The 21,933-nt window shown below is 52.6% G+C and overlaps 4 protein-coding genes across 6 annotated transcripts in view; 3 read left to right on the top strand and 1 right to left on the bottom strand.

Moving 5' to 3' along the window:
- Positions 1–23: 23 nt before the first annotated feature.
- Positions 24–8,046, top strand: CIMAP3 (ciliary microtubule associated protein 3). 3 transcript variants are annotated; one of them, XM_086861609.1, is made up of 7 exons: positions 24–344; positions 638–780; positions 1,036–1,134; positions 1,277–1,410; positions 1,819–1,945; positions 2,428–2,538; positions 5,181–8,046. In XM_086861609.1, exons 1-6 carry the CDS (start codon positions 320–322, stop codon positions 2,494–2,496), a joined length of 597 nt encoding a protein of 198 aa, XP_086717735.1. In that variant the 5' UTR covers positions 24–319; the 3' UTR covers positions 2,497–2,538; positions 5,181–8,046. The 3 variants fall into 3 exon arrangements, with proteins under 3 accessions (XP_086717735.1, XP_086717736.1, XP_086717737.1); XM_086861610.1 differs by having other exon boundaries at positions 34–344; positions 5,186–8,046; XM_086861611.1 differs by having other exon boundaries at positions 40–344; positions 1,062–1,134.
- Positions 4,503–10,578, bottom strand: TAF8 (TATA-box binding protein associated factor 8). The gene is made up of 8 exons (XM_023942223.2): positions 10,472–10,578; positions 9,546–9,702; positions 8,861–8,959; positions 8,532–8,594; positions 8,048–8,172; positions 7,312–7,459; positions 6,600–6,742; positions 4,503–6,086 (listed from the first exon to the last, which is right to left on the bottom strand). The coding sequence occupies exons 1-8, from the start codon at positions 10,571–10,573 to the stop codon at positions 5,943–5,945; spliced, it is 981 nt and encodes a 326-aa protein (XP_023797991.2). The 5' UTR covers positions 10,574–10,578; the 3' UTR covers positions 4,503–5,942.
- Positions 10,579–11,615: 1,037 nt separating this feature from the next.
- Positions 11,616–19,616, top strand: LOC111939800 (membrane cofactor protein). Its single transcript, XM_023942207.2, has 8 exons — positions 11,616–11,747; positions 14,275–14,454; positions 15,224–15,403; positions 16,137–16,319; positions 16,772–16,960; positions 17,940–18,119; positions 18,718–18,917; positions 19,174–19,616. The coding sequence occupies exons 1-8, from the start codon at positions 11,678–11,680 to the stop codon at positions 19,324–19,326; spliced, it is 1,335 nt and encodes a 444-aa protein (XP_023797975.2). The 5' UTR covers positions 11,616–11,677; the 3' UTR covers positions 19,327–19,616.
- Positions 19,617–21,361: 1,745 nt separating this feature from the next.
- The window catches only part of CR1 (complement C3b/C4b receptor 1 (Knops blood group)), a 51,130-nt gene continuing 50,558 nt past the window's right edge, over positions 21,362–21,933 (top strand). Inside the window, exon 1 of the mRNA XM_086861553.1 lies at positions 21,362–21,540. Coding sequence (XP_086717679.1) covers positions 21,381–21,540 — 160 coding nt within the window. The 5' untranslated portion in view covers positions 21,362–21,380. The remainder of the gene's footprint in view (positions 21,541–21,933) is intronic.

Genomic DNA, 21,933 nt, shown 5'->3' with positions numbered 1-21,933 from the left:
GCTCGGGGAAGGGTTTGGACTTCATCCCAGCCAGGGATTTTTTCCTGCCGTGCCCTGGCAGCCACTTGGAAACCAAAAGAGGAACTGTTGTCCCATCTCCAGGGAACTGTTGCCACATCTCCAGGGAACTGCTGTCACATCCTCAAGTCTACGACATCACAACCTCAGGCTGCTCCCCGAGGCCAGCCCAGCACATTCCACAGGGAAATGCCAAATCCTCGGCTTTTCCCAGCCCCCTGCCCGTGCTTCCATCCCCCTGCTCCGTGGCTGTAGCAACTGAGCACGCAGTTCCCATCCCAGGAAGCTCTGGCAGGGCAGGATGGCAGCGGGGCACAACCCAAAAGGTGAGAGCTGGCTGAGGTGGGGGCACCCAGGGGGGCTGTGTTTCCTTCTCCTTCACCTCCCCAGCAGCATCAGCTTCCCCAGCGATCTCAGATCCCAATTCCCTGCTCGGGCTGGGGAAAATCAGCCCTTTGTGGCTTTGGACAGGCAGAGCCCTCCCAAATATCCAGGGCTGAGGGAGGTTCCCACCTGGGAGATGAATGCAGAGAGCAGCACATGGTCACTCTTTTCTCTCTTTTCTGTCTTTCTTTCTCGTTTATCCCACCGGTGGCATTTCCCTGTGCCTGTCCCCCAGCTGTGGACAAGCACATCTCCTTTGGGACAACCCAAGACCGGAAAATGTTCCCCTACTACTATGCCCCAGACAGGCTGGGAATCGAGATGCCAGGGATGCGGGGAAGCCCTTTCCTGGGGCCAGGCTGTTACCTGGGGCCAGAGGTGAGCTGTTCTTTCATCTCGGGGCTCCTTTAGAGAAAGGCACAGGAGTGATAGGGCCACACCTGCCCTGCAAACCCACTGCAGGATGTCCCACATCCACCTGGAAAAAGGAATTATCTCCTTTCCCACCCGAGGCTCTGCAATAGTGAGGAATTAAGGGAATTATTAGGAATAACATTTGCTGCTCAGATAATCCTGCCCAGCAAACGGGGGCCTTAAAAATGTCAATAAATCGTTTTGGCTTTCAAACTCCAGTCAAACATCCTCAAATCTTCCATAAGCACCCGACCCATGAGCAGCAGGGGGTACGTGATGGGAGCCAGGACAGCCCCGCGCTTCCAGTGGAAGACTCAGGTAAGGAGAGGACCAAAAAAGCGGGGAAAAGAGGCCAAAATATTCCCCCAGCAAGGCAGTGACGCCCACCTGGCTGCTGCTCTGAGAATGTGGGAATTTTTGGCATGAAATGCTCCATCCTGAGGGGTTTTTGTCCCTGCAGACGGTGACGCCTGGCCCTGCTGCGTACCAGCCCTTCCTGGGGGAAGAGAGGAGGTGCCAGCCTGCCCGCGTTCCCTTTTCCTCCAGCAGCCCACGGTTCCCAACCAGGCTTCTGGATAAGGATTTTTTCCCTGGGTAATTTAAATCTTTTTCTCACAATGAGCAGGAGTCCTGGCAGGGAGAGATGCACAAGTGGGAGATGGGGATGAAGTTCCCTGTAAAGCTTCTGACCTCCAAAAATAAGTTTTTTATCTCCAAAAAGAAGTTCTTTATCTCCAAAAAGCTCACCCTGCTTTAGGCTTTAGCTTAGAACAATGACTGAGACACCACAGCATGGAATTCCCATGGATCTTTCCCTGCTGGAAACAAAAACTGGTTCAAAGGCCGAGGTTCTCGATGCTGTCTCACATCTTCTTTTTCTGAGGCATTATTGTTGCTATTAAGGAATAATTGCATTTTCGATGACCACAGAGATAAATTCTGGAATCACAAACTCCAAAACCAGCTGCAAAAATTGAGATATCTGCTGCCTGTTTCCTTCAGGCCTGGAAATTACAACATAGATCAGCCTATAGGCAGAAAAGTCACTTGGCCGATGAAGTTTGGGGCTCCAGATTGGGCTGCAGTGCCAGCACTACCCCGGAGGATGGTGAAGATTCAGGTCCAGAAGGTAAGGATGGGGATGAGGGGATGTTATTCCTGCCTCAAAGCATCTGAGACAGGAAATTTCCTTTTCACTTCATATTTTCATTGTTTTGTTTTCCTTTCCTGCCTCAGTGCTTCTGAGAGAAATAAATTTCTTTTTTATTTCCCATTTTCACTGTTCTGTTGTCCTCTGGTGCTCCTGGGAGAGGAAATTTCCTTTTTCCTTCACATTTTCCATGATTTTTTGGTATCTTTCCCTGCTCTGGGCATGATATACTAAGTGATTTTCTCTCAGAAAATGCCTGTTTGTAAAACCCTTCAAACCCTTTATTCAGAAATTTCCTCTGTAATTTTCCACCCCCAAAGGGAGCAAAGTGGGGCCTCCACTGTCTCATGTGGCTCTGCTGGAAAGAAAATCTCATTTAAAGCACAGATTTAGGTCTCACCCCTTCATTTTCTGGAGCATTTTCGTTGTTATTAATGAAAATTTGGGGGTTTTTTTTTTAGATGACTGTGGATAAAAATTTCCGGAAAAATCAGGGCAGAGAGGCCTACCTGAAGTTGTACCAGAGCTGAAGAGCCACAACCTCCTTCATCTGGAGACACCTGTACCACCAGGTTTAATAAATCAAATATTTTAAATGTTTTAAATGCATTCTGCTCAGCTGTAGTAAAAACAGCTCAATATTCTCAACCCCATGCTCAGTACAAGTACAAAACCAGCCCCATTCCAGGCACTTCAGAAGAAAGTTAACTCTAGGATTTGTTTTAAAGTAGTTTGAAGATGTTTTAAACTATTTTAATGTATTTTAAGTGTATTGAAGATATTATGTATTTAATGTATTGAAATAAATGTATTGAAGATGAAATATAAACTAATGAACTGAAATAAAATCAGAATTAAAGTACAATAAGTTGAAAAAATCCTAATAAACTAATAAAATAAAGTAATATCCAAATAAAATCTTTTCAAACCCAGGCATTTCCTTCCCAGAGTTTGGAGTAGGGCTGTGTTTTGGATTTGTGCTGAACTCAAGGTTAATAATATTGGGATATTTTGGTTAATGTTGGGATATTTTGATTAACATTGGAATATTTTGGTTAACATTGGGATATTTTGGTTAACGCTGGGGTATTTTTTTGGTTGTCGCTGCTTTTCCTGGGGGAGAAGTTGGGAAGTTGTGAGGGACACACAAACAGACACAAAAGATATTCCAGATCATGGTTGGGGTATAAAATGAGGGGGAAAGGGAGGAATTGGGTGATATTTGGACAAGTCACAGGTTCCGCTCCATGATTTTCCAGTCATTCCGTGATAAATTCCATGCTGAAGGCCTTGGATGAGGCCTTGCTCTCCTGGAGGCGCCTGCCTGTGGAAAGCAGGGATTAAACTCTTTGTTTTCCTTTGCTTTCCCTATTAAATCATCTCAACCCATGAATTTTCCAGCTTTTCACCTCACAAATCTCTCCCAAATCCTGCTGGGAAAAAAAAAAAATAAATAAAAATCGAACTTCTCCTTGATCCCACAGGAAAACAAATCTCTCCATGATCCCTTTGGATGGGGAGCGAGTGCCTGAGGGGCTTGAAAACCACAACCCCAGCTCCCCACTCAACTCATCCCCCTTTTTCCATGGATTTCCTCACTTTTCCCTCAAAATCCAGCCCTTCCTGAGGAAGGCAAGGAGCCAAACAGGCACAGCCAAAGGGCAGCTCCTCCATTTCCCCAGCGCCGGGAATGAGCGTTCCCATTTTCCCCTCAGCTTTTCCTGGAGCTCGCCCCCCGTTTTCCCCTCACATCCAGGCCAGCCCAGGGGGTTCCTCCACAAACCTGAGGAAAAAGGAGGAATATTGAGGTGGTTTTTGTACCCTCAGAGAGTTTTTAATGTCTTTGTGCCCAAAATAACAGCCTGAGGGGAAGGCCTGTCCCAGCCAGGCCTCACCAGGTGCATTTTTGCATTTTGGCTCTTTCCCCGCTGAAACAAAAATATTCTCAATTGCAGAACAACAACAATAAAGTACTTGAAGTGAGAATCTGGCCACAAAAATAACCGCGGCCTGAAACAGAAAGTTCCTGCTGTTGTGGCAGCTGTTTCCCCCTCAGACCTTTGATTTCTGTGTTTCCAAACCCTCCCACACATGGATGTGTCTGATCCCAATCCCAGAGAGAGCTTGGAGAGACAAAATCCCTCTGGCTGTCATTCCAGCTCTACTCCTCTTCCAATTTTCTGCTTTTTTTTAAACCTGTTTATCTAGCCAATTTAACCTGCAGCCCAGTTTTAGCCATAAAACTAATTTAATAAAACAAAATTTATTTGTCCAATTTCAATTTTCAGGAGCTCTCCCAGCTGCTCCCAGCATGACTTTTTGTGTCACAACTGTCCCTTTTTGGTCCAAGGTTTTGAAGCAAGATTTGGCTCCTTGGAATTTTTCTTGTCCTAAAAATTGGAGTTTTTATGCTGTTTAAAGCTTTATTTTTGTATTCCTGGCTGATACTGTGGTTCACCTCCACCTAATTCTTTCTAACCAGAAAAAAAAGTGATGTGTGAGGCATTTTCCCACTCCTGAAACGTGAAGGACTCTGTTTTGCTCATAGGAGATAAAATTTCTTTTATTATGAACATAAAAACTACAATTTTCATTCCACTTTATTTTTTTTTTCCCCTACCCAGCAAGGGATTTTTCTCCTTGCAAAAAGAAAAAAAAAAAAGTTAAAAAAAGATAAAACTTTTTGGATATATACAAACATATACAGGGTGTGTCTGTACATTTGTCATTCTGTACAAGCAAGGCACCAGCAGAAGTGACAGTGGCACACACAGAGGGGGTTTTTTGAGATTTAATTTCAGATTTTTTTGGCAGGAGATCATTGAAAAAAAAAATAACTTGTTTTTATTTTCAACCTCCCTGGGTGATGGGGGGGAGAGGGAGGATTCTTTTAACTGCATGGAGGTGAACTTGGAATTCTTGGGAGACTGGATCAAACCACAGGAGCCTTTTCTCTTGGATAATAACCCAGATTTTGGGTAAGAAAACGCTGAAGGAAGATGAAAGCACAGCCCTCCAGAACCAGCCAATAATGACAACTCTGGCATAAAAATAAAGGGAATAAAGGGGTGAAATAAAGCAGGGAAAAAAAACCCAACTTTTGGTGATAAAAGCAGAAATAAAGCAGGGAAAAATCCCAACTTTTGGTGATAAAAATAAAAATACAGCAGGGAAAAAACCCAACTTTTGGTGATAAAAGCACTGCTGCCGTCAGTGCAGCTTTGTTCCATTTTCCAGCTTCCAAAGCAACTGGGGAAGGAGGGAACTCTCCAAGGATTTGAGCTGTGTGGAAAACAACAATGAACTGCAAAGGAGCCCGAAGCAGCTGTGACAGGAAAATCATCTCAGGGGTGACACCACCACACTTGGAAGGTTTGGAGTCCTCAGAGCAGCTGCAAAATGGGGATGAAATGTCCTTGGAGCTCTGGATTTGCACTTCACTCCATTACCAGCACACCAAAAACAACCTTCAGGTTATAAAAGAAAAGGTTTGTTTGCTTTTACCTGCCAAGAATGCGAAAGGAGGGACCTCCCTGGGAGGTTTCTTTGCTAATACACATTCCTAGGATTTAAGGGTGGATGGAAGTTCTTTTTCCAGCCTGCCAGGCACCAACACACCAATGTGTTCTGCTGGGAAGTGGGAGCAGGAAAATCCTTGTGTCCTCCAAATCCAAATCCAAATCCAACCCTGTGTCCCTCAGCTCCTGTATCCAAATCCAAATCCTGTGTCCCTCCCAGCCCTGGGTCCCTCAGCTCTTCAGAAAAGAAATCCTCCCCAGAATGGAAACCAAAGTCCCCCAGACAATTCCCAGGCAGTTTTCCTGGAGCGCTGCAGTGAGCAGAGGGAAGAGGGAGCACGGGAAGGCAGGGTGGGAGCAGAGTTCACCATGCAGAGAGCTCCATCCTCAGCTGGACTGCCTCTCCTGACCCCCCTGTGCGTTACTCGGAGCAGCCAAAGGAATTTCAGGTCCCCCCCTCACTTCTTCCTGCGGATTTTGGGTTTCTTCACGGGCCGCAGGTAGGGATTGTCGATCACGTTCTCCTCCCCGTTCCTGCTGCCTGCCAGGGAGCTGTTCTGCTGCAGCACTGAGGTGTTCTCCTTCTCAGGTCCTGCATCGTCCTGGCACAGCCAAAAACAACAAGAAAAAAACAAAAGTCAGGCTTAGAAATCCTTCTGCCCACAGAATCCGTGGCTGCTCCATCCCTGGAAGTGTCTGAGGCTGGGCTGGAACAAGCTGGGATAGGGGAAGGTGTCTCTGCCCATGGGACAAGAATTTTATGGTCCCTCCCACCCCAAATCATTCCAGGATTCCGAGTTCAAACCCCAGAACCTGTGGGCAGGAGGGATAATCAGCAGCCAAGCACACAAGGAGCTGCACTGAAGGCCAGGCCTCCTGGTTTCTAAGACAGGAAAATCCCTTGGGAAACTGTGGGATCCAAGGAGAAGCCTCTTCCCTGCCACTGAAATTCAGGATTTACTGAAAGCTCCCGCTCCAGCCTCGTTCTGCACTGAACTCTGCAGGGAGCTGAAGAAGCAGGACAATGTTCAGCTCCATTTCCCATTTCCCAGGAGGCAGAGCCAGCATTCCAAGCTGCAGGAATGGCCCCCAGGAGCCCCCCAGGGTGGCCCTACCGTGCTCATGTGCAGCGGGAGGTTCTCGGTGTCCGTCTGCTCGTCCTGCTCCGAGGAATCCGTCTCCTCCATCTGCTGCATTTCCAGCTCGGAGGGGAGCAGAGCTGTCAGGTAGGGCACAGTGAAAGGCCTGGCAGCAATCACTGGGATCAGGGAAAAGAGGAGACACAGTCAGGAAGCTGGGAGAAATCCCCTCCCTCAGAAATTAAGGACAAAGTTATGGAGATCAAACAATTCGCTGGTTCTGGGTTTGGATGCATTTCCTGCTGTTCCCAAGGGTCAGGAAGGAAATCCTGATCCCTCAAAGATCTCTACTTCCCAATTTTCTGAATCTCTCTACGTTTCCAGCCAAGGACACACAGCAATGTTCCAACACAGAAATTCCTTCCTGAGCTCCACCGCAAAATCCCAATTATCTGGGAAGTTGGGTTCCCCTTAAATGAAGCTGTGCTGCCAGCAAGCCTTGGGAAAGTGGGAATTCTCATCACACAGAGAGACAGGAAAATTTCCAGCAGCAGGCAAATGTCAGGGAGAAGAAATTCCTTGGTGAGGTCACAGGGGTGGAGCCAGCATTGGGATGAGATTTGGATTTAGGCTTTCTCCATCAGGAGAAAAAAAAGGGAGCCTTGGGGAGTTGAGGAGCTGCTTTCTGCTTTTCCTCCCCATTTTAGCTCCCCAAACCCTAAAGGGATGCAAAATGAAAATCACTGACGTGGGAATGTGCTGACATCATCCTTGAAGAGGCTCTGGGTCTCTCCTGTCTTGGCCATGAAGCGTGTGAGGGCCCTTTCCACGTCCCTCCGCTGGGAAGCCGCCTTTTCCCGCAGCACCTGGTAGTCGGACACCGGCTCCCGGTAGGTCTGGAAGGGAAGGAGAGGGATGGAGCAGCTCCACTTCCACACTTCACAGGGGTGGAGGAGCTGCAGGCTCTGCTCTTCAGGATCCACGGGTGTCCAGCAGGCAGAAATCCAGGGATTCTGCGCTGAGAGGGACAACGGATCCCAAACTGGGAATGCTCTGGAGGCAGGTAATGGGATAGGGCAAGGAGTGGATAATGGGAAGGACCAGGGATCCTGAACTGGGAAGAGTCTGGGAGCAGGTAATGGGAAGGATCCCATCCCAATGGATGTCCACAATCCACAAACAAGGAATATTCAAAGCCAGGAAAAACAATAATTTGGATAAATATTTGGATAAATAGCACCAGCACTGCAGTAAAGCAACACCACTCCTGGACTTCAAACAGATCCCAACCAGCACAAAAATCAGACAGAAATCCAGGGATTCTGGCTGATTTCTGAATGGCAAGGGATGTCCAAAATCCACGAAGAAGGAAAGCATTAAGCCAGGAGGAATATTTTGGATAAATGGCAGCAGAACTGCAATAAAACCATCCCACTCCTGGAATTCAAACAGATCCCAAACAGAATAAAAATGTTTTCACTCACTGGGGTCTTGATGTACGTGTGAGGATCTGGGAACTCCGGGAAATGGCCGGGAATGTGGGGTGGATGGGGCTTGTTCTGCCCAGCTGTCAGGGCTTTGGGGGTCACGGGCTGGTTTGTCACTGGAGCTGCAGTGGGAAAACGTGGGAATCAGGGAAAACGTGGGAATCCTCCTGCCCAGCATCCACCCAAAGCTGTGACCCCTTCCCTGACCCCATCCAAGGCACGGAGCACATCCCATGACCTTGGGATTGGCATCCCAGAGGGGAAAAGGATCCTTTGACCCCCCCTGTCCTGCAAACAAAACCACCCTGAGGCTTCTCCCGAGTGACCGAGGTCCCTTCACCTCCGGTGGTGCCACTACAGGAGCCCCCAATTCCTGGAATTCCTGGGATTATCCCACAGAAAGCTCATCAGGAGCTCTCTGAAAGGCAGCAGAGAGGAATTCCAGTGACTCCCAGCACAGCAGGAGAGGCTCCCCACGTACGGGCAGTGATCACCATCCTCTGGGAACGCTTGGCATAGGCGGGAAGAGTTTCCACGTTGAATCCTGGAACACAAAGGAGGAGAACAGGAATCGCTCCAGGAGTTCATCCTGTCAAAACTCCCCTCTCCCCAGAATTTTTCCAGATAAAAGAAGAATGGGATGGGCCAGGGATTCTGAACTGGGAAGGGTCTGGGAGCAGATAATGGGAAGGACCATGGAAAACCATGAACTGTGCATGCCCACAGCAGCGGGCAAAGCCCAAATCCCAGATTTTGGGGGCAGATTTCCTAACCCAAAGGTGGAAAGAGCAGGAAGAGGGAGCTGCTGACCCATTTCCACAAGGGTCACCACGATGTCCGAGAGTGTGGGCTGGGTCCTGGCCGTGTGCTCGCAGTAGGACTTGGCACTCCTCCCAATTTCCGAAATATCTGTGGGATAAAACCACCACGGATTTCATTTTCACATTGGCCATGGCTCTGTCAGATACAGGGATGGGAATTTTGAACAAATTTAACAAGGAATGAAAAACAGCCCCTGGAATGGAGCATTTTGCAGGATGTGGGGTTTAAAATTAAAGCGTGGGGATGCTAAGGAGTAAAGAATCAGTGTTTGCCACTGAGGCAAAAGGCAAATCCGCATCTAAAACATGAAAAATAAGCCCAGAAATTATAATTTCTTGCTTTTAAAACAATCTGGAAGTGAGGTTTTCATCAACACCCACAGGGGAAGGAGCAGAGCTGCTCCAAGAGGGACTTCACGAAGGAAATATCTGGAATTTCGTTGTTTCTCTTTATTCCAGTGATATGTGGAGCTCCTGGGAGCACCTAATGAGTAATCACTGAGTTAAAAAAAATAAGGATTTCTGAGCTGGGATAAACCCACAGAAATCAGCGCTGTGCTCCAGCCACCAACCCAACCCTCTTCCTTTTAACACCTCCCTTAACAACAAAACCAGGATCAAACCCCTCTGGAATGGGGGGTGGAATCCCTGGATGAGCCCTCAGGGGCACTCACAGCTCTGGATCATCTCGGTGAGCGTCTCCACCGCGGCTTTCTCGGCGCTCTCGAAGCCGGCCTCGGTCAGCAGCGAGCTGACCACCACCTGCAGCGTCCGGCGCCGGGCCAGGTGGTAATTGTCCGCAGGGGTGCCCGCCTGCTTGCTGCCCGCCCGCTGGAATTCCGGGAATGGGGCGTTAGGAGATGGGGAGAGGAGTGTTTGTACCGCCAGGAGAGGTGACAGAGCAGGGCCGGCCCCAGAGTGGCTGGAAGGGACACGGGAGAGGGATGGGATGGGATCCATGGGGTGGGATGGGATGGGATCCATGGGATGGGATCCATGGGATGGGATTTATGGGATGGGATGGGATTCATGGGATGGGATGGGATGGGATCCAGTGGATGTGATCCATGGGATGGGATGGGATGGGATGGGATGGGATGGGATGGGATGGGGCAGAGAACAGGGTGTGGGAGCCGGTGGAATGGTCTGGGAGCAGGGATTGGGAAGGGTCACAGAGCAGGAACACGGGTACACACACACACGTGCATCCTATACACACATACCCACATGGGCACGTGTGTGTGTATATTTATATTTATATTTATATTTATGTGAATATACACATAGATGTACACACCTGTCCTTATAGAACCTCCCCTGACACTTTTGGGACGCGGCCCCTTTAAGGACCCGCCCCCTCACGCCCCGCCCCGCTCCCCGCCAGCCAATCCAAGCACCTCATCCTCAGCCAATCAAACCCCGCCTCCCCGCAGGCCCTCCAGCCAATCAGCGCCTTCGTCTCTCCACCCACCGCCTCCGCGCTCCGGGGCCTGGCCGGGGCCTCCTCCGCACCCCGCAGGGATCGGGCGCTGCCGCCCCGCCCGGCCCCGCCCGGGCCCCGCCCTCACGGCCCCGCGCCCCGGGGATTTGGTGCCGTTACCGTGCCGGAGCCGCCGGACGCTGTGTCAGCCATCTTGGAGCCATATGGAGCTGTGCGCATGCGCCAGATGCGGAGGGGCGGTTGGCGGGGAGCGCGAGGCATTGTGGGAGTTGTAGTGCGGGTGGAGCCAAGCGCGGAGCATTGTGGGAGTTGTAGTGCGGAGGAGGGGCAACATCTGGATCCGCCCACCCCCATCCCACATCCCCTGCACATCTGGATCCCGAGGGGGTGGAACAAGATGAGATTCATGGTCCCGTCCATCCCAAACCGTTCTGGGGTTCCACGGGACACAGGGACCGCCAGGATTCTGCCAAGTTAGCAAAGTCTCCATCGCCATCCTGAGTTATCGCTGGAGCTCCTTGAGCTGGGGATGAATCTGTACCTGCTCCACTGATTAATTCTCTTTTCTTGCTGATTAGGCTCGAAAGTGGACAAAGACCCGACCTCAAAGAACATCCTGATTTGAGATAATTGATTTATTTATATATTTATGATTTATCCCACATTTCACAACGAGCCCAACACAAACCTCCTGTCACGGCAATGCATTCCCACTTGGAAATAATTTACAAAAACCCCTCAAAAACACTTAGGGACAGCTCCCAAAACCATTTGCTCAGCTGATGGCACCTGGATGTCCCCACCCACGGGTGTAAGTATAAAATATAAAATATAAAATAAAAAAATATAAAGTATAAAATATAAAATATAAAGTATAAAAGAAAAAATACAAAATATAAAATATAAAGTATAAAGGAAAAAATATAAAATATAAAATATAAAGTTTTAAATATAAAATATAAAATATAAAATAATATAAGTATAAATAGATAAATATGAATAATATATAAAGTGTATCTAATAAATGGGTTTATTCCCAGTGTATGTAAAGAAACAGCTCAATTAGCTGCTGTTCCATGAGTGCAGGGATGTGGGGGATGTTCTCACAGCAGCCTGACCCCACACCCCACCTGCCCTGGGTGGAAATGAGCTTCAGATGAGGCCAGGCCATGAAACACCTTTATTAATTATTTTATTATTTATTTTATTACTTATTTATTTCATTTATTATCAGCCCAGCTGGGGAGCTCAGGGCTGGGGGTGGCGTCAGTGGCGTGTCTGGCCTGTCCCCAACTTCCCGCTGCTGTTTCCCGTTCCCTGGTGGCTCTGGGGACAGAGGAGCTGCTCTGTCTCCTGTCCCACAGCATGTCCCCAGCCCTGGGACAGCTCCTGGCACTGATGGCTCTGCTGCTGCTGCAGCCACCAGGGACTCGGGGTGAGTCCTCCCCTCTCCTGGAGCTCTGCTCTCCTTCCACCAGGGCTTTGGGAAGAGCTGACTGAGCCTTGAAATGCCTGAAGGGCTCCAGGAGGGCTGGAGAGGGGATTTGCACCAGGAATGGAGAGGGGGGGAAAGGGGAATGGGTTTAAGGTGAATAAGGGCAGGTTTGGATGGGATTTTGGGCAGGAATTGTTGCCTGGCAGGGTGGGCAGGCCCTGGCACAGGTGCCCAGAGCAGCCCTGGATCCCTGGAAGTGTCCCAGGACAGGTTGGATGGGGTTTGGAGCACCTGGGACACAGCGGGAGGTGTCCCTGCCATGGCAGGGGTGGCTCTGGCTGGGGTTTAATGTCCCTTCCATGATTCTCTGAGCGATTCTGTGATGCCTCAGCCCCCAGACGTGCTCAGGGCAGCTGGGGCACGGCCAGAATCCCCCAGCTGACCTCAGAACTGGAGAAGTGCAAATCTGCTGAGTAATGGATGTCTCTGGGAAGGGAAATAAACACCAGTTTCTGTCTAGAAGTTGGAGGTTTGGTTAAACCCAAAACTTTCCAGAAACTTCTGCAGGGTGCACAGCCCGTCCCAGCCTCTCCCTGCACCAGCACTGCCTGTGCACACTGGCTTCATTTTTAATATTTATTGCTTTTACTTCTGGTGCTTCTCAGCTCATTTCCCAAAGCCAAACGCTACTAATGAGGTGCCAATAATTAATCTGGGGCCCGGAGGAGACGCAAACAAGATCTTTCCCAAGATATTTTCCATGGGGACTGCACCAAAGGCAGCATCGGTGGCCCTGCCCTGGCACGGCGCAGGTGTGGCACGCTGCAGCACCTGGATGTGAGCCAGGATGTTCAAACTTGTTTTTAACTCCGCCTTGGTGACCTGCCAGGCATGAAGAAATCCCAGTTAGAGCTGCTGGAGTTCTGATTTCTCTGTTATTTGTGATGAGCCCCCAGGTATTTCTCATGGCAGACGTGGAATGAGGAGTTTTCTGTTGGGACACACGTGCAGGTGTGCCCAGAGGTGGTGCAGGTGTGCCCAGAGGTGGTGCAGATGTGCCCAGAGGTGGTGCAGATGTGCCCAGAGGTGGTGCAGTTGTGCCCAGAGGTGATGCAGGTGTGCCCAGAGGTGATGCAGGTGTGCCCAGAGGTGGTGCAGATGTGCCCAGAGGTGGTGCAGATGTGCCCAGAGGTGATGCAGGTGTGCCCAGAGGTGGTGCAGATGTGCCCAGAGGTGGTGCAGATGTGCCCAGAGGTGGTATATATGTGCCCAGAGGTGATGCAGGTGTGCCCAGAGGTGGTACAGATGTGCCCAGAGCATCTTTTTTTGCACGGCTGGAGGGAGCTGCTGCACCCCAGAGTCACCCACGAGGGCTGGGTCACTGCAGTGCCCCAAGGGGAGGGCAGAGAAGGGGTTTGATGGTGCAGGAAGGAAACCCTGCAGGTTCAGGATGTTTATTTGTTGGAAAGGCAGAATCAGAAAGGAATTATAGATGTGATTCCCTAGCCAGAGAGGTTAAGGAAGAAATACAAATGAAAGAATGGTTTGAATAATTAAAAAATACCAGTCTGGCATGGCAGAACACATTTTCCCCCCAATAAAACTAAGCTGAGACCCCTCTCCCCAGCCTTACAAGGAAAGGTCTGAAGTACCCTGATTTAACTAAAAATATGCAAAAGCAGTGATTTCTATAGATCACACACCAATGTTACTGTATTAGTATTCTTATAAAGATTGGTTGGTGAAGGAATAGAATATTCAATGTATAGATTATATAAACAATTGTAGAGGAGAGCTCACTCTTCTTCTTCCTCTTTTTCTGGCTCTCTCACTTCTGTCCTGTTACTCTTTCTTAACTCATGTTTTCATGTTCTACCCCTTTTTCTAATGTTCCCTCTGAGCCTGTTTTGAGCTTCATCTGTTGGATCTCTCACCCATGCCCTGAAATAAACTCCCAACATCTGACTCTGCTATGGAGAGGTCTCTGCTGTGTCCCAGACTGTCGTGGCGAGAAGAACGACACAGACTCTCCTGGGAGTGGATCAGGAGAATTTCCCCCTGGTTTATTACCTCAGGTCTTTTTTATAGACCGATAGGTGAAAAGTACAGAAAATAAACTCGTATTGGTTAGTGAACTACCACATCACCATCATTGGTCAGTGGGGTTCACCACCCCTCGACCTTCTCCTGCAAGAAAACAAGAAATGGACAAACAGCACCTGCAAGGCTGTTTTTTATCTCTGAGGATTGTTTTAATTCCTCCCCATGAATTCCCAGGCCGCTTTCTCAGGCAAGACTGAGGAAGTTATGTGGCCTGCAATTTCCACAGGCACCGTGCTCTCTGTTTCAGAGTTAGCATCCATACCAGACCGTCCTCACCCCGAGGAATATCTTACATTTATTCACCCCCAAAGCCTCCGTCGCTGCAGCACCGCGCAGCTCTGGCTCCTCTCAGCCCCATCCCACTGCTCACTGCGGTGCCAGAGCACCCCCAAAAAATCCATTTTTGTGTTTTGGTGCTCCGCAGGGGCTCAGTGTCCCATCCCTGACATTGAGAACGGGCAGCTGATCTCCGCTCAGAACTTCACCTGGGGCAGCCCGGCCACTCTGCGCTGCCAGCCCGGCTTTGTGCCGCTGGGCGCTGCCAGCACCGTGCGCTGCACACCCGGCGGCCGCTGGTACCCACGGGTGCCCTCCTGCGTGCCAGGTGAGCTCACACCCCCCTCCTGGCCCCTGCCACCTGCTGCTCCCCGAGAAGGAGCGGGGTCGGAGGGTGGGAGTCAGCAGGATTCCCTCTGGGATGGCCCTGGGGAGCGTGGCGGGGCTGTCCCCTCCTGCAGGGGACACCCAGCAGGTACCAAAGTGAGCGAGAATAAAGATTCTCACCCCGTTCATGTCCTCAGGTGAATTTTCCCCGCTGTTTTTCCCTTTCCTTTCACCCCACGCACTCCACAGCCACGCTCGGGGGTGCTGCTGTCCCTCACTTGTTTTTGGGGGGTTTTCCATCAAAGAAAAGCTGCCAGTGCTGGGGGTCTGTGCTGTCCCCAGGGCAGTGCTGGGGGTCTGAGCTGTCCCCAGGGCAGTGCTGGGGGTCTGTGCTGTCCCCAGGGCAGTGCTGGGGGTCTGTGATGTCCCCAGGGCTGTGTCCCCAGCTCTGTGTCCCCATCTCTGTCCCCAGGGCAGTGTCCCCAGCTCTCTGTCCCTTACTCTGTGTCCCCATCTCTGTCCCCAGGGCAGTGTCCCCAGCTCTGTGTCCCCTGCTCTGTGTCCCCATCTCTGTCCCCAGGGCAGTGCTGGGGGTCTGTGCTGTCCCCAGCTCTGTGTCCCCAGCTCTGTGTCCCCATCTCTGTCCCCAGGGCAGTGTCCCCAGCTCTGTGTCCCCATCTCTGTCCCCAGGGCAGTGTCCCCAGCTCTGTGTCCCCATCTCTGTCCCCAGGGCAGTGTCCCCAGCTCTGTGTCCCCATCTCTGTCCCCAGGGCAGTGTCCCCACCCTCCCCCTGTGGAATTCGCCGATCCCCAGCCCCGCCGGGAGTTCCCGGTTGGGAGCACCGTGAGTTACTCCTGCAGGCTCGGCTTCTCCCCGGTCCCCGGCGTGTCCCCAACCATCAGCTGTCTTCAGAACCTCACGTGGTCCTCGGTGCCCCGGCTGTGCCAGAGTGAGTCCATCGCTCCCTTCGCTTTCCCAAATCCAGCGGGATTTCTCCGGCTCTCCCTTGTCGTTCCGACTGGGAACGGCTTTAAAGAACGACAAAACTCTCAAGGGAGTTTCAACACGAGAATTCTCTGGTTTATTGCTTCAGGCCTGTCTTATAGACAGATACGTGGAAAGTACAGAAAGGAAACTCTTCCTGGTTAGCAAAGTGCTACATCACCATCATTGGTCAGGGGCTCACAACCCCCCTGACTCTGTCCTGCAAGGGAAAACAAGAGGCTGCAAAACAACACCTGCAAGGCTATTTAGCGTCCCTGAGAATTGTTTTAATTCCTTCTCATATATTTTTCCCAGGCTACTTTCTCAGGCAGCCTGAGGAGCTATGCAGCCTGTAATCTGTACAGGCACTGTGGTTCAGATTTAGCATCCATACTCCCTGGCAGTGATTTTGCTGCTCAAAGGGTGGCGCAGCCGGAAAGGAAAAGCCGCAGCTCCCCTGGGTTATTTAGCGGCTCCAAGGAGGATTCAGGGAGGCAGGGCCATCCCCTCAGCACAATTTCTGCCTGATCGCGGGGCTCTCACGTCCTTCTGCATCTTAAATGGAGAAATGGTTGTTAGCCTGTAATTCCCAGCCCCGAGCCCGCCGGCTCTGCTCAGAGGTGTCCTGGCTCGGTGAAGCCGCAGTGCTGGGGATCCCTCGGTGCAAATCTCTCCTCTCCGATGCTGCTGTTCCCCAGAGGTGCAGTGTCCCAGCCCGGTCATCCCCCACGGGAGAGAGGCCAGCCCCAGGAGAGCCTCCTACACCTTCGGGCAGCAGCTGGAGTTCCAGTGTGAGCCTGGCTTCGCGCTCAGGGGCAGCGAGAGGGTGCAGTGCCTGGCAGAGGGGATGTGGAGACCCCCCGTGCCCTACTGCGACAGGGGTGAGTGGGGACAGCGGCAGCGGGGCTGCCAATTCCATCCCCGGGGAGAAAATCGTGTCAGGTGTGAGGAGAAGGCGCCCAACCCACAGCACTGAAGGTTTCAGCATTTCCATCTCCCACCGAAACTGGGATGGATGAAAGGTGCTGGTTAATGGGGCTCGCAGCCGCTTCTCCAAGGATTCCTCAGCAGGTTTCGGGTGCTCCCCGTTCCCTGACCCTGCTCAGGAGCAGGATGGTTTCTCATGGAAAAGAGGAGGGGATAAGGAAGGGGCTGAGGGATGGCTGCACCTCAGTGGGTCACGCTGGCGATGCTGGCACAGCCAAAGCTGGCCAGGGCCAGGAGAACTGCGAGGAGCAGCTCTGGCAGAGCTCGGGGAGCCTCTGGTGTCACCCCCTGTGTTCTGCCTCCCCACGGATGAGGAGAACCTGAGCTTTGCCTTTACCTCACCCAGTGTGCGACCCCCCTCCCAAAATCGCCGGCGGGCAGCACTCTGCCCTGGGGGTCAAGCAGTTCCCCTACGGCTTTGAGGTCAAGTACAGCTGTGCAGAGGGGCTGTCCCTCATCGGGGACGAGTCCATCTACTGCACCTCCCAGGATGGCGACAGGCTGGCGTGGAGCGGAGCTGCCCCCGAGTGCAGGCGTGAGTGTGGGATCAGGGTATGGGATCGGGGTATGGGATCGGGGTGGGATCGGGGTATGGGATCAGGGTGTGGGATCAGGGTATGGGGTCAGAGTGTGGGATCGGGGTGTGGGATCGGGGTATGGGATCAGGGTGTGGGATCACTGTGAGATCAGGGTATGGGATCACTGTGGGATCAGGGTGTGGGATCAGGGTGTGGGATTGGGGTGTGGGATCGGGGTATGGGATCGGGGTATGGGATCAGTGTGGGATCAGGGTATGGGGTCAGAGTGTGGGATCAGGGTATGGGATCAGGGTGGGATCAGGGTGTGGGATCAGAGTGTGGGATCAGGGTATGGGATTGGGGTGTGGGATCAGTGTGGGATCAGTGTGGGATCAGTGTGGGATCAGTGTGGGATCAGGTTATGGGATCAGGGTGGGATCAGGGTATGGGATCGGAGTGTGGGATCAGGGTGGGATCAGGGTGGGATCGGGGTATGGGATCAGGGTGTGGGATCACTGTGAGATCAGGGTATGGGATCACTGTGGGATCAGGGTGTGGGATCAGGGTATGGGATCGGGGTATGGGATCAGGGTGGGATCGGGGTATGGGATCAGGATGTGGGATCAGGGTATGGGATTGGGGTATGGGATCAGGGTATGGGATCAGGGTGGGATCGGGGTATGGGATTGGGGTATGGGATCAGGATGTGGGATCAGGGTATGGGATTGGGGGGTGGGATCAGGGTATAGGATCAAGGTATAGGATCAAGGTGTGGGATCAGGCTGAGCCAGGCCCTGGGGGCAGTGTTAGCGCTCAGAACAATGGGTTAAATCGAGCAGGGCTGCCTGGAGATGCTGCTTCCTTCACAGGATGATCCACCTGGAAGTGCCAGACCCTGCTTCTCCCAGCCAGGGGCCATCAGGGGGTGGGGAGGAGCAGCTCTGCCCAGGTTCTGCTGTCCCCAGAGCCCATTCCCAGCTCTGCTCTGTCCCGCAGTGATCCGGTGCCCCAGGCCCGTGGTGGAGAGGGCGAGGATGACCCCACAGACGTTCACCTTTCCCTACGGGCTGCTCCTGCACTTCTCCTGTGACGAAGGCTTCAGGCTGCGCGGCGCTGCCCAGAGCCAGTGCCTGGCTGATGGCACCTGGGGCCCTCCCCTGCCCACCTGCCAGCCAGGTCAGGGACATCTCCTCCTCCGTCTGCTCCTTCATTTTCAACCTGCGTTTTCCTTCCAGTTCCGTGTCCCAAACCCCCACGGCAGGAGGATGTAGTGATTCACTAACTTCACCCTTCTCCTGCAGCTGTGAGGGGCATTTAGGGGTGCTTCCAAAATCTCCCTGCTCAGCCCCTGCACTGAGAGTTGGGGTGCAGCATTGCCTGGCTCTGTCTGTCCTTGGGGCTTTCCCCTCTTTGCAGAAGAAACAGCCTTCCCAAAGCTGCTGTTTTCCAGGTAACAGTGGAGTTTTTGTCGACAGCTGTGTGTAAAGGAGGCCCTGAGACAGGTCAGGAGTTGAGTGACTTTCCTTTCCCTTATTGCCAAATGCCCACCCCCATCGTGGGGACGCCTGGATTGTGACAAAATCAGCAAAAATCAAACCCAGCAAATCCATAACAAGCTCCCAGCGCCTCTCAGGGGCTGCTCTGACCTTCACCTCGTGAACAGAAGTATTTCTTGATTTCACAGCTCCACAATTTTAAGTTCCTCTACACCGGCTCAGCCTTCTTAAACTTTCTGACCTCGGGCTGAGCTGCCTTCTGTGGGTTTTGCTTTCAGTGCTGTGTCCAGAACCACGAGTGCTCTACGGAAGGCTGAGAAGCCCTTTGGGTGGTGAGAGGTGGTACCAGAGCAATGAAACCGTCACCTTCGAGTGCCTGCCTGGCTACCAGCTCCCAGACAATGCCAGGATGCCTTTGGGAGATGCTGGGACAGCCACGTGTTTGCCTGACGGCAGCTGGACACCGCTGCCCAAGTGTGTGAGTAACACAAAACTGCAGAATGGTTTGGGTTGGAGCCTTGAAGATCACCCAGTTCCAACCCCTGCCGTGGTTCAGCCTTTCCCTGCCTGGTTTCTGACATGAAATCTGCTTAAGCTTCCCAAAGGCTTTTCATTTCTGGTGCTGAGGAGGATGCAGCCCCTGTTGGGACAGGGCAGCTGAGGAGGGGGTGGCTCTGCCTCTGCTGCAGCCCATCCTCACAGGCTGCTCTGGGGTTTGTTTTCCTGTTCAACAGGTGAAAGAAGATGATGCTGATGTGTGCCAAGAGGTTCATTACATTAAATCGACCTTTGAATGTGGCGTGCCTGTAGAAGAGCTGAAAAGTCTGCTGGAAATACAGAAGCTGTTCCTGGAGATTAAAAAACTCCAGGCAGAACTCGAAAACTGAAACGAAACTGGATCCCTGCGACACTCACCTTGCCTTTGGTGATCTCACAGTTTGTGCAGTCACAGCATCTCTGAGAGGGCTCTGGGTGATTTTATGGTTTATGTTTGCATGCCTGGAGTCAGAAAAATAAACACCAGGGCATGGGAGGCTGCTTTTGCTGTGCTGGATGCCAGGGCAGGGAGTGGGTTTTGCTCTAACCTACAAGCTTGATTTGCTCTTTAACTAACAAATTGTTCCACATTTCACATCAGGAAGCATAGAAAAATTAAATGTAGCTTTTTAAAAAAAAAGCTGTCTTAACTGTGGTAAGCTGAGGCAAATGGGAGCGAAGTCCAGAGAAGCTGAGGTGAGTCCAGAGCTGGTTCTGAGCTCTGTGCTTGTGCTGCCATGGTCCAGCTGGGGTTTGGGTTTGCACCCTGCTGGAAACAGCAGTGCAATAAATATTAAATGATTTCCGTTCCTCTGGGTTAGGGCAGCTCACCAGGAGTGTTGTAAAGGCTGCTGTTACCTCATCCCTGGGTTTAAACAGGGAACAGGTTCCTGTTATCCGAGCTGGTGGCACCTTCCACATCCCCATTTCTGGTGAGCAAATGCCAAGGGCAGGTGCTGGGATTGAGCCAGGAGCAGAGAACCAGGCAGCGCATTCCTGCTCCTCAAAAATGCCAATCAGACCCCGTGGCTCTGGTGCTGTGGTTGTTCCTGGGGGTTTATCCAGGGGGGGAGGTGGAGCTGTCATGTTGGCTGTAAATTGGGCAGGTTTCCAGTGGGATCCAGTGGTTTTGGGGGAAAGCTGAGCTCTGGCAGCCAGGTGAGTCCTGGGCTGCTCGGGGAGAGGGGGTGGGAGATGCAGAAGCCTTCGCCTCCTGCAGGAGCATCACTGCCAGATGTGTGCTTTTAGAAGTTATTAAAATCACTTTGTTTGGTACCAGAGCCTAAAGAACAGCCAGGGAATTGGGGGTGTCTCTGATTTTGCACAGAAAAGGTACTTTGGGATGCATCCCGTGCTCCTGCACCTCCAGGTGACGAGCTCTGCCACGAGAGGTGCTGCCAGAGCTGCTCCCCGTCCTGGGGTGACACCGGGGTCCCCTCCACCCTGAGCTCACCTGGGACTACAGACAGGGGCTTTATCTCCCTCGGCAGGGCTTGACACCCACAAAGTGTGAACAAAACCTGGGTGTTGCAGCCCGAGGGTGTTCGAGCAGCCCTGGCTGATGTCAGGGTGAACGAGGACGCAGATGTGGCTGCTCACACCCGTTCCTCATTACAAGTGAGTCAGGCAATGGAAGAACAGCAAACAAGAAGGAAAATGCCTTTATTTGCTTCACTGCCTCTGCTGACAGCAGATCCGTGGTGTGTTACCTGCCAGCAAATAACTGAGGAGGTGTTTTCCTACCCTGGAGGCTGCTTGGGGCTGGAACGGGGTCTTTTCTTCTCTGGGAGCGTAGTTTTGGGAAAACTGTGTTGGTCAGTGCTCAGTGCCAGCCTGATGGGGCAGGAGGACCAGGAGGATCTCCCCGAGCCTGGGAGTGACAGTTGTCCCCACCCTGGCTGCTCTCCGTGTTCCTGACGGAGATTTCAGCTCCGTGGGTGTCCTGGGAAGGTTTCCATGGCTCCAGAGGCTTGGTGGAGCCTGCAGTGCATCCCCTCCCAGCCCTGACACAGCCCTGGAGGCAGCGGGGCTGGAGCGAGGAGCGCAGCAATTGCTGCAATGAGGGCTGGGGCAGCAGGACAGGGGGGACACCCTGAACCCCAGAGCTGCAGGACGGGCTCTGGACACCCTGTGCTGCTCCTGGCCCTGCTGGGGCTCCTCAGCATCGCTGCAGCTCGTGGTGAGTACGGGGAAGGAGCAGGGGCACCTGCCCGGATCCCAGCTGGCTGCTCAGGGGCTGGGCTGGTGATGCCACCCCCAGCCCGGGGACTGAGCTCGGTGCTGTCCCTGACCCAGCCCTGGCTGGAGCCCTTCCCAGGGGAGCCCTGGGCCATCCCAGCCCCGCTCTGGTTCCTCACCTGAGGCACCTTGTCCTGCCACAGGTGACTGCGGGCCGCCTCCTGCCATGACCCACTCCAGGCCCTCCAGCAGCTCCAGCAGCTTCCCGGTGGGATCCAGGGTGACTTTCACCTGCGCCGAGGGAGCCCGCAGGATCCCGGGGCTGCCGGACACCTCGGAATGCCTGCCCGGCAGCATCTGGTCCAGGCTGCCAGAGCCCTGCGGCCGTAAATACTTCATCCTTTTTATCTGCAGCATGGCCCCGGGCTAACACCCCTGTCCTGGGGACAAACTCACTGTCCCTGTCCTGGGGACAAACCCACTGTCCCTGTCCCTGTTCCTGTCCTTGTCCCTGGGGACAAACCCACTGCCCTGCACTGCTGCCCCTCAGAGCCGCTGGTGGCCACAGCAGCTGGGACAGAAATCAGTCAGGGGCTGGGACAGGACAGGGGTCAGTCAGGGGCTGGGACAGGACAGGGGTCAGTCCCGTGCCCCCCAGCCTGTCCAGGTGCTCCCCATGTCCTGCTAACCCCTTCCCCGAGCTCCTACACCCCTCCATCCCCGCTCTGGCGCCTGCAGCAGGTTGGCATCCCAGCAAGGAGCCCGAATTAACCTGCCAC

The sequence above is a fragment of the Cyanistes caeruleus genome, chromosome 24 (genome assembly GCF_971803275.1).
Source record: "Cyanistes caeruleus chromosome 24, bCyaCae1.hap1.1, whole genome shotgun sequence".
NCBI lineage: Eukaryota > Metazoa > Chordata > Aves > Passeriformes > Paridae > Cyanistes > Cyanistes caeruleus.
This window is presented reverse-complemented; position numbering and strand designations above follow the sequence as displayed.